Source organism: Urocitellus parryii, chromosome 4 (genome assembly GCF_045843805.1).
Source record: "Urocitellus parryii isolate mUroPar1 chromosome 4, mUroPar1.hap1, whole genome shotgun sequence".
In the NCBI taxonomy this organism is placed as follows: Eukaryota; Metazoa; Chordata; class Mammalia; order Rodentia; family Sciuridae; genus Urocitellus; species Urocitellus parryii.
The window spans coordinates 96242894-96255099 of record NC_135534.1 but is presented as its reverse complement, the minus strand read 5'-3'; the positions used below and the strand labels follow the sequence as shown (position 1 = coordinate 96255099).

Sequence of the window (12206 nt, the reverse complement as noted above, 5' to 3'; positions counted from 1 at the left end):
AGTTGCAAATACTTATAAGAAATACCAACTCAGAAATAATATTCAGGCAATAAGCAATATGGGGGAAAAAATCTAACATAAGAACTAGAGAAGAGACTCACATCCAAAGCATAAAATGTCTATGGTAATCTATGCCAGCATCTTAGAGGGCAAGAGAAGACTACAAATGTGAAGATTTCAAAGAGTCAGTTGCTTTCTGCCTCCTATAAAATCAAACCATAGGTATCCAGCACTTTAAGGAATTTATATTTATTGGGGGAAAACTTCTTCCTGGCAACAGAAACTAATTTTCCAGAGTTGACTTAATCATTTTTCTTTGTACATCTGTAACATTCTTTTAAGGCAAAGAAGAGTGGTTTAAACTAGGACCATCAGAGAACCAGGCCAGAAATAAACTAACTTTGAAGACTGACTAGCACAGCTGCATTATGAATACTTACAGTGCATATTCAGGAATAGGTAATTTGTTCACATCGAATACTTCTTTATCCTTCATAAGGTATACTGAACGTATGTAGGAGACAAAACACTGAAAAATAAAAAGGTTGAGAGAAAGAAAAAGAAAGGTTGAGAAGTACAACAGCATAGCAATGGAAAATGAAGTTAGCCAATAGAAGAACAACCACCACAAATGGGATAAATTTAACAGTATTAAACACACACACACACACACACACACACACACACAAAGAAAACCTACTTTTAGAATATTAGAAGAAAAGATTTTGCATCTGTTCAAGCAAACTAACCACAGAATATCACTTCCCCAAAAGGCTACTCCATAAATTAATACTGTTACAATAGGTAAAATGGAGAAAATAAAGGCACTGGAATAATATAAATAGGATCCACACTAAGCTACTTATTAGTTAAGCAAATTTCTTGGTTTCTCTAAATGGCAGTTTCCTCATCAAAGAATTAAGTGTTATGACAATAAAGGGGGCATATGCATATAGAACACCTAGTATTTACTGCATTCCAAAAGATATGCTAATACATGCTTCTTATTGTTAATCATCAGAAGATAGATTTTGATAAAATTTTACTGTATTAAATGAAGCTTAATTAAATTATGACTGTGAAACCTTTTCCCTGTTTTACTATAATTTTATATAATTCATTATCAAGCTGGCATATTTTTCTTTCATTTGTGCAAAAATACTAAGCAAGAGTTATACACAAATCAGAAAGTAAATATGGTTCCAATACTTTACCAGTTAGTAAAACAGGTAATAATATATCTAAGCAAGTAATGTCTTTCATTTTTAAAATAATTCTTATAAAGTTTATTTAATCCTTCTTTCCATAATTTCTTCACATTTTGTTCTAGCTTTACACTAATCCTTTCTACATCACTTATCTCTATAGGCATGAATAACAATGAATGGCATCAGTTCAATGTAATTTTTCCCCTACAACCATCCTGCAAGAAACCATTCAAGCTGAATATCATTTTTGTTCTCTTCAGGTTATAATCAAAACTTATACAATCAGTTCTATGAAGCCAGATAGCATGCTATTGCTGGCAACACAACCAATCTGCTAAACCACATATGACACTCAATAAATCACATGATTTATTTCAATGTGCTATTCTAAAAATCTTTATTCTGGAAGATCATTTGTTGTAAGCACAAACCAATGAAACAACATCCTTCCAATATTTCTTATTTCCTGATAGTTGAATGACCTCCTAATCATGCAGAAAGTCATGACATTATCTGAATTCATGTTATGTTTTTTCAATGTGTGTACTATTCTTAAAGCTTCTTAAAAAAGTTTAGCTTGAATATGTGCTAGACAAAACACATACTCACAAATGGTTGTTGCATAGGCACAAATTAAGAAAAGAAAATCACTAATTTGTTTTCATTGATTTCAGGTGAAATGAACTTATAGAAATTCAACTTAGTGTAGCTCAATAGTTGATTTTCATATTTTGGAATTCCTTTCTCCTAATGTAGCAACGTTCTCAACAATGAAAGACACAGATTTCAATCTCAGACTGAGACTTTTGATAACTATGTGACCCTGAACAATTTTTAATTTTCTGAAGCTAGCATCTAACCTCTGTAAAAATCACATCAACACCACCTACCTCGTGTGTTCTTGGGAAGATTAGATAACACAGTGCATGTAAAATACGCGTGAACCAGTCAAGTCATGACTAAGTGCTTGGTACATAGTAAGGACTCAAATTTTACCCTTTGTCATTGCCATCATTTTATGCACAGCAATGATTTGCTAAAGTATAAGTCAGCAATAAATAGAAACTTTGATCTTTAGTAAAACTTACTTCTCTGCTTCTCTGCTGGGAATATCCAGTTTCAAAATAACAAAGAACCCAACTACTCAATGTTTTTCTGCCCGAGTTACCCCAACAATCTTATCTCCTCCTTCCTTATATTCTTCCTCCCACATCATGTACCTGCTGAAATAGAATCCAGCCTCTTAATCACTCCTCTCTAGCTCACTTTTGATATGCTATGAGAGAAGCAAAGATCCTATAACTACAAGGAAGTTAGTAAAAACAGTGGTAAAAATGCAAAGCTTCATAAGAGTACTCATAATTGTTAATTCAAAGATTATAAACTGGGTAGATTGGAAGGCACAAGTCATAATCATTTCACATCTTCCTTTTCCACAGAATCTATTGCTAGACACTATGAACTGAAAGAGTAAGTATAACTAAACATGACTTCTCTCATCATAAATAACTGGTATGTAAGGTAATGAATATTAATGTTTGACTTAGCCACTCCAAAATGTATACCGTTTCAAAATCTCATGTTGCACACTGTAATGTAATTTGTCAATTTAGCAAATAAGTTACTTTTTAATTTCATTTTTCTAATACAGAAGATTAAAGTCCAGAAAAGCAATAAGAGAATAAGTCATATTTACAGATTAAAATTTCATACCTAAAGATAACTTGACAAGAGTTTTATCCTTTCTAGAAATTTAACCTAATATATAAAGATATTAATTTCACAGTCAAAGTTCATTCAGGACTTACAGTAACTTTACTGAAGAAATGTAAAGTTTATCCAATACACTAGAAAACAGGGCACTATACATATACGAATAATCTTGGGATTTTCTGTGTATCTCTGCAAGACTATATACAGGTTATTATAAAAAAAAAACACTTTGAAATTTTAAGGAATATTTTAGGTGCATGTACAAATTACACTATTTGAATATGTGATACATGACCATGTAATGTAGAAATAGCAGAACAACAAAATTTAAACTTATTATTTATTGCACTCCAACAAAGGTACCCAACTCAGAAAGAACTTACCCTTTGAGCTCTTTCTTTTAAATCTTGATCTTGGGCTAAAAAAGATTCCAATTTTTTCTGTACATCTATAAGTTTTTCTGGATTGATTCTGTGTAACAAAAAGAAAGATATAATGGTTACACTAAGAAATCTGAATTTTAGAAATGATAAATAGCATATAGCATTTTTCTATTTCCCTCAATATTGTTTTTAAATATATAACATTTCTCATCTATGACCCAAGTTAGACCAAAATTACACTTGATCTAAATCTCTCTCCTGCATATTATGAATAATACAGGAGGAAAGAAATGACAGATACTTTCTCTAAACACCCCATGCTGAGTGAGTGAAGGATACTTAGATTAACAACATAATTAGCATTGATTACTTCTTAACTCTATAAAGATGGAAAGTAGCTTGAGCAAGATTAATAAAATGGAATAAATGAAATCTAATGTCATTTTAAGTGTTTCCACTTTCTTATATAATAAAATCAATTTCAAGTAATAAACAAATACACAAAAAATATAAATATTGATTTACCTATTTAGAAATTAGGCACAATGTAACAGAGACATAACTTAAAACTCTGCCTAGGTAAGCTGTAGGAAATCCTGAGATTCTTTTAAGGGTACAAGCTTCACAACAGACTTCACTTGTTTCCTTCACTTTAGACTGCTTTGAACCACTTTTTCCTACAAAGCCAGGGTGATGATAGGTGGTTGTAAAGTGACTATTTTTCCTGTTTTTATTGCAGAAATTTTTAAAACACCTAAAAGTAGAAAACTTTAAGTCTCAACAATTATCAACTCATAGCCAATGTGTTTCTTCTAAATCCTCAACCATTCCTGTCCTTATCTAACTACTGTCTAATTTATTTCTAGTCAAACCAAACCAAGGTGTTTCAATGGCCCTTATACTAGTGAAATTTTGATGAATTCCACTAATAATCCACATATCCTCAATGAGAGAGAGCACATACTATTTTGAAATGGACCCACAACCTGAAACATTTCATTGAAAGTTTCATTCTTTCAACTTTCTCTTTTAAAAAAAAAAATATTTATTTTTTAGTTATAGGCGGACACAATGTCTTTATTATACTTTAGGTGGTGCTGAGGATAAAACCCAGTGCCTCACACATGCTAAGCCACAGCTCTACCTGAGCCACAACCCCAGCCCTCATTCTTTCAACATTCAATGCTTCCTAAAATTAATAAATTCTCCTCTATCTCTTTTATTTTCTCCAGTTACAGTCTCCTGGAAATTTTGTTTAAACAGAAACCTTTAATTAAAAAATTCAGACTTCTGATTTTTAGTACTACACAGAAGCTTAAAAGTCAACACAGTATCTTAACAAGAAAAGAGCTGAATGTATTAGATAATCAGCAACCTGTATTGAATTTGTTAGTAGGGTGACCTGACACAGGGCAAACCACAATCCTCAAAATAGGAGGGGAGGAGGGAGAAGGAGGAAGGAAATGGAAAGGGGGGAACGGAGAGAGGAGGTAGGAGGTGAACCCAGGAACATGGCTGAATGGAACACTCCTGTGAGCAAAGCCCACTGGGGGAACCATTGGGGCACCGGAAAACTTGAACCTGCAATTTAGAGATAGATGGAGGCTCAATATGAACAAGTCTGAAATACATAAACTTCAGGAGGACCCATTTGTGAATATAGGAAACTCCACCAGGAGTCAACCACCAGTATCTGAGAAAAAAATTCCTCATGCTTCTGGCAGAGGATTGGTAGGAGCATTTTAAAATACACTATAGCACTAGCTTCCTCTTAACTAGTTTCTCCTAAGATTAGTCCTTATTAATGAGAGTCCAATCTGCCAGGGGTTTATCAGAGCCCAACAGGTTTGGCTCTGATAAAACTATTTTGGTTTGGACCCTAAATGTCACCAAGGCCATGGGTTGAAGACTTCATTGTCAGCTTGGGGTACTGCCAGAAGGTAGTAGAACCTTTAGGAGGTAGAATCTGGTGGAAGATGTTACGTAATTGGGGGTGAACCTTTTGAAGGGGATATTGGGTCTCCAACCCCTTACTATCTCTTTGGTTCCTGGCCACCATGACCTGAGCCATCTTCCTCTGCCATGTGATCCTTATCATGATTCTCTGCTTTAACATGAGTTCCAAGTGATGGGGCCAAACAACTATAGACTGAAACCACAGGTGCTGAGAGACAAAATAAATCTTCCCTCCTTGTAAGTTGATTTTCTCAGGTACTTTGTCCCAGTCAGGAAAGGTGATGTGCACATACAAACTAAGCTGGGGAAAGGGAAAGCCACCTCTGGCCACCCAGCCTCACTTAAGCTTGGATGGAGGTACTAAAGACTACTTATGAAGATCACAGTCCAGCGATACAGACTTACTCCAAAACTGAAACGAACTGGGCATGGTAATGCATGTCTGTGATCCCACCAACTCAGAGAGCTAAAGCAGGAGATTCCAAGTTCAAAGCCAGTCTCAGAAATTTAGTGAGGCCCTAAACAACTTAGCAAGACCCTATCTGAAAATAAAAAGGTTTTAAGAAATGACAGGAAAGAATGGCAATTATCAAGAATACAAGCAATAATAAATGTTTCTAAGGATGTGGGGAAAAGGTACACTCATACATTGCTGGTGGGACTGCAAACTGGTGCAACCTATCTGGAAAGCAGTATGGAGATTCCTTAGAAAACTTGAAGTGGAACCACCATTTGACCCAACTATCCCACTCCTCGGTCTATACCTGAAGGACTTAAAATCAGCATACTGCAATGACATGGATATGTCAATGTTTATAGCAGTTCAATTCACAAGAGCTAAATTGTAGAACTAACCTAGGTGCCCTTCAACAGATGAATGGATGAAGAAACTGTGGTCTACGTATACACAATGGAATACTACTCAGCCTTAAAGAAGAATGAAAATGGCATTTGCAGGTAAATGGATGGAATTGGAGAATATTGTGCTAAGAGAAATAAGCCAATCCCAAAAGGCCAAAGTCTAAATGATTACTCTGATATGGGGATTCTGATCCCAAAAGGGTTGGGGGAGGGGGGGTGTTAGAATGGAGTAATTTTGTATTGGAAGGGGGTATGGGGGTAGAAAGAATTACCCTACGTACATGCATAATTGCATGAATGGTGTAACTTTATCATGTGCAACCAGAGAAATGAAAAGTTGTGTTCTATTTGTGTACAATGAGTCAAAATGCATTCTGCTACCATGAATAACTAATTAGAATTTTCGTAAAAGACTGGGGATGTGGGTCAATGGTTAAGTGCCACCAGGTTCAATTCTGAGTCAAAGGGGGGAAAAAAACTGGGACCTAATCACAGGATTATAACACATGTCCCCTCCCTATCCACATTAGTCAAGGGCCATTTACATCCATTCTTTTTACCCCATTACATCAGCTATTAAGAAAAAATTACAAGGCATACAAGAGACAAAAAACAATTTGAAAACAGAGTCAAAACCATAACCAACTGTGGAAAGTATACTGAAATTAACAAAAGTAGGAATTTGAAACTAAAGTAATATACTAAAACTTCCTATGGATTTAGTAAACAGAAAGCAACAACAGACAGAAAATGTAAGCTAAGAGATGGAAAACTTAAGAAGGAATCAAAACTAATGCTACAGATCCACACCACTACCAGTAAGAAAGAATGTTTCTGACAGGCTTATCAGCAGATTAAACAAGGCTAAGGATAGAGTATGAGCTTTAATAACATTAAAAAAATCCAAAATTGAAAAACAGAAAAAAACAAACTGATAACACAGGACAGAACATCCTAGGTCTTATGAAACAACTACAAAAAGTCCTCCCAAATGGCCCCAAAGCTAAAGTCACTGGACATTAAAATCTATTTCTCAAACAAGCACATATATAAAATTACAGAAAGCACTTAACCCAGTAATTTATTAAGTTATCTAAACCTATTTTTCCTAGAAGTATTATATTAGTATATTTTAATTATTGACTCTACATGGGGGAGGGGGTGTTCAAGATGGCAGAATAAAGCAGGTTTCCTGGCTGCTCCATGGTATGAAATCAAGAAAGCAGAAAGTCAGCTTCTCAGCAAGGTGAGTGAACAGGAAAAAAAGGGGGTCGGGAGGACTTTATTGGAATTTAATACCGGACACATAAACACTCCCCAACTAAACTAAAAGGCACACAGCACAATAGCACTGCTCGGAAAAGCAAACACATCTCTCCCAGTGGCATGTGGAAGACAAAGAAAGGAATCATTTTGTAGCCACAGCACAAGGATCAAAAGCTGAGGGAGCAGAGTTCTGGTAAACACGAGTCTGGCTGAAAATACAGGCTGGCAAACCCACACTACATAACAGACTGTGCCTAAGTGACCAGGAGAAAATTAAATATGGAGAGAGGTTTACCCAGGGGACAACTAGTTGTGAAAATGCACCCCTCTCTTCCCCCCTCCTCCAATCTGGCTGCCTACAGGAGTGGCAGGGAGAGACTCACATGGCCAGGAATTCCAAAGAGTGCGTGCAGGAGATACCGAGTTTGGAGACTGAATCTGAGACCAGGAAACATAAGGTCCGCAGGTGAAGTAGTGAACTAAGAATTGGCTCCTCCACCACATGAAAGGAACCCAAGGGAGATCCTGGAGTACAGTCTTCCAGTGTGGACCCCAGCAATTGCTGGGCCTTGTAGGTGTGCTAATTTAAAATCTCCAGATCAATTTGCATCCAGCGAAGAGCCTGGAGCCTACCAAAGCCTAAACTGTCTCTCCAGACATTCTGCCTATGGGATTACTTTTCTCACCTTAGCAACCCCACCCTGAGGTGGGAGCAAGCATCAATCTCCAGACAACTCCTCTTAACCACTGAGAAGGGAAGTCAACAGTCTTTTAAACTCCATTAGAAACAATTCTTTAACTTTTCATTTTGTTTTTCCCTTTTTTCTTTTTTCTGCTTAATTGTGACCTTAATCATTCAATGACATTTATACATACTAATATTTAGGACTTTGTCTTTCCTCATTTCTAGCATTTTTTAAATGATTTCTTCATGGATCAATTTTTTGAAGACTAGGAAATTTGATTAGTGTATTTCAGGGGGTTTTATTCTTTTATTATTTTCATTGTAAACTTTTTACGTTATATATTTTTTCTTCTCACTTATCTACTTCCCTTCAATCTCTCTCTCTTTTTCTGCTAACAGCTAATCTCAATTATTCTCTTTTTCACTTTTCTTTAATTTTTTAGTTCTATCTTCTCTCCTCCTCCCTAATAATCATCACATCCTAAACCAGTTCTGTTAACTTGCTATCCACCATTTGAAATTGCAAACTATTCTGCAAACTTACTGTTTTTATTGTTGGAAATAACTCATCATTTCTGTTTGTGACAAATTCGTACACATCATAGCAGAAACTATTCAGTTTAATGCTGTATGTTGTTTGCATTGGTTGTTATTATTATTTGTCTTTGCCTAAACAATAAGATACAGGAAACCTTCAGGAACACTGTGTCTATAGGTTAGAAACTCTCTACTGCCTTACATTCATACTGTTAGATAAGTAGAAACACAAATAACATGAAAAAACAAAGGAACAAATCGCCCCAAGCAAACCAATAGAATTCAGTAACAGAATCCATCCCTACCACAGTGTAAGAAATGTCAAAGAAGTTTAGAATGTACATAATTAAACTAATCTATGTACATTATCACATTTAAACTGTGATAAAGGACAGTGTAAGGAGTGATATTAGAGAGAAATTACAGGAAGTGAAAGATCACATCAATAAAGAGAGATTTTGGAAAATAAAATTAAGAATAAATACTCGAACTGAAGGGCTCAATAAACCAAATTAAAACTTCAATGGAAAGCATCACCAACAGACTAAATGACTTGGAAGATAGAGTTTCAGGCAATGAAGACAAAATATATAATATTGAAAATAAAGTTCACCATGGAGAAAACATGTTAAGAGATCATGAACAGAACTTCCAAGAAATATGGGATAACCCAAAAAGAATAAATTTAACATTTATTGGGACAGATGAAGGCTCTGAGATACAAACCAAATGAATGTACAATCTTTTCAATGAAATAATATCAGAAAATTTCCCAAACCTAAAGAATGAAATGGAAAATCAGATACACAAAGCTTACAGGACCTGAAATATACAAAATTACAACATACCCACACCAAGGCACATTATTATGAAAATGACTAACATACAGAATAATGACAGAATTTTAAAAGCTGCCACAGAAAAATAAAAAGTCACATATAGAGGGAAACCAATCCAGATCTTAGCTGATTCCTTAACCTACATCCTCAAAGCTAGAAGGTCTTAGATAATATATATCAAGCTCTGAAAGAAAATGGACGCCAACCAAGAATACTATACACAGCAAAATTAATCTTCAGAATTGACAACAAAATAAAAACCTTCCATAATAAATAAGTAAAAAGAATTCACAACTAGAAAACCTGCTCTACAAAACATACTCCACAAAATATTCCATGAAAAACAGCAAAGGAAAGAACTACACCATCAGAGGAGAAACTAATTCAAATTAAAATATATCAAAATGACAGGGAACAAAAATCATATCTCAATAACATTGAATGTAAATGGCCTAAACTCATCCATCAAAAATCATAGACTGACTGGGAGACTGGATTAAAAAACAAGACCCAAAACTATAATCTCCAAGAGAGTCACATCTTAGACAAAAGACAGTCATAGACTAAAAGTAAAAGGATGGGAAAAAACATATCATTCACATGGATCTCATAAACAAGCAGGAGTTTCTATCCTCATACCAGATAAAGTGAACTTCAAGCAAAAGTTAATCAGAAAGGACAAAGAAGGGCATTTCATACTGCTTAAGGGAATTACACATCAACAAGACATAACATTAATAAACATTTATGCCCCAAACAATGGAAAAATCTATGTACATCAAACAAAACTTTCTCAAATTCAAGAATCAAATAGACCACAACACAATAATACTAGGTGATTTTAACATACCTCTCTTACCACTGGATAGATTCTCCAAACAAAAACTAAATAAAAAAGCTATAGAAGTAAAATATACCACTAATAATTTAGACTTAACAGACATATATAGAATATTTCATCCTTCAATGACTGGATACACTTAATTCTCAGCAGCACACAGATCCTTCTCTAACACTGAACATATCTTAGGCCACTAAGCAACTCTTAGCAAGTATAAAATATAGAGATAATATCTTGCATTCTATCAGATCATAATGGAATGAAATTGGAAATCAACAAAAGACAAAATAAAAGCTATTCTAACACCTGGAGACTAAATAATATGCCACTGAATGACCAGTGAATAGCAGAAGAAATCAGGGATGAAATTAAATATTTAGAGGTAAATGAGACTAGGGATACAACATATCAAAATCTCCAGACACTATGAAGGCAGTGCTAAGAGGAATGTTTATTGCACTGAACTCATTCATTAAAATAACAAAACAAAATTAAAAAAAAAAAACTAACATTACATCTCAAATCCCAAGAAAAAGAATAAATCAACACCTAGAGCAGAAGACAAGAAATATTTATCAGGGCTATAATCAATGAAATTGAAACAAAAAAATGAGAAAAAAATGACAAATTAAAAAGTTGCTTATTTTAAAAAATAAATAAAATTGATAAACAATTAGCCAAGCTAGCAAAGAGAAAGAGAAAACTCAAACTATGATGGATCCAACATGGAGGCGGGAGCTGAGAGATCAGTTCTCTGACCTCTTCAGCTGCGCGAGCAAAGGGAGCCTTGGACCAACTGAGTGCTGTTTTCTCAGGATCACTGGGCAATGCTGGGCTGACGTGGACCTGGGGTAAGCAGTTTGCGCCCCTCAGAACCAACACCAGGCCCGGAGCGGGTGAATTCTGGCTTCCCGTGCACAGTTTCTGGCTGATTGTCTGCGTCTCGCCACCAAACCGCAGTGATTCAGCGCTACTGAGGCTCCCACTGAATAGAGGGGCAGATCTTCGGTTCCTATATGAGCCTTTTGAGGTGATACCAACTGAGCCTTCATAAGCAGCAGGCCCAGGATTAAGACAGGGCCTGGGAGAGCCAGACTGGACACACCCTTCGCATCCAACACCTGGCAAAGGGAACAAACGGCAGCCCTTCGCATTGGACACCACCATGGCAGATAACTGACAGCACCACAGTTTGGCGGAGGGGATAGCTTCATTGAGACTGATGTCTGCAGGTGTGTGACCCTCGGGCCCCTCCTCTCCACACAGCGGGGAGATCTCGCCCCGCCCCCAACTCTAACCGTGAGAGCGACTGTCAGACCAAGGGAGTCAGGACCAGCGCATGACCCCCGATACCGCTCCCACCATCGCTGACAACCGAGGTCTCTTGTGCCAGCTCCTGGGGGCGTGGTTACCGGAGGGCAGGCAGAATATGCTGATGGTTCCCAGCCCCGTCCTCCACAACCTTAGGGTCTGGGGAAATGGCAATCAGAGAGACTGGGCCCAGTCGGTCAAGAAAATAGGGCTCCCAGGAGCAGCAGACCCGGCGTGTAGCCAGTTTTGTGGTGAATGTCACTGGTGAGCGGGGCCTGGCTGGAGGAAAAGCGGGGAAGTGACTGCATACCAGGAAAGGCCCTGGGTGCCCAGGATTGGAGAGCCACCCAGTGGGGGAGGAGGAGCTGCCTCACAGTGATTGGTGCCTGCGTATTTAGAGGAAAAGCTTGACCTGGTGGGCAGAGCTCCACCTACTGGAAGAGAAGTTAATCGAATACTAAGACTGCATTTTTTAAATTTTTTTTAATTTATTTTTTAATTTATTTTATTTTATTTTTTTATTTTTATTGTTATTTTTTTATTTTTATTTCTTTGTCTTTTCATTTCATTTCAATTTCCTTATTCACCTTTTCTTCAATTCTACCT

The 12206-nt window shown here is 36.4% G+C and overlaps 1 protein-coding gene across 1 annotated transcript in view; it reads right to left on the bottom strand.

Annotated features, from left to right (window-relative positions):
• The window catches only part of Ddx10 (DEAD-box helicase 10), a 269786-nt gene that overhangs the window by 196864 nt on the left and 60716 nt on the right, over nt 1-12206 (bottom strand). The window contains exons 11-12 of the mRNA XM_026399028.2: nt 3305-3392; nt 441-529 (exon numbers count right to left, since the gene is read on the bottom strand). Of these exons, the coding sequence (XP_026254813.2) occupies nt 441-529; nt 3305-3392 (177 nt within the window). The remainder of the gene's footprint in view (nt 1-440; nt 530-3304; nt 3393-12206) is intronic.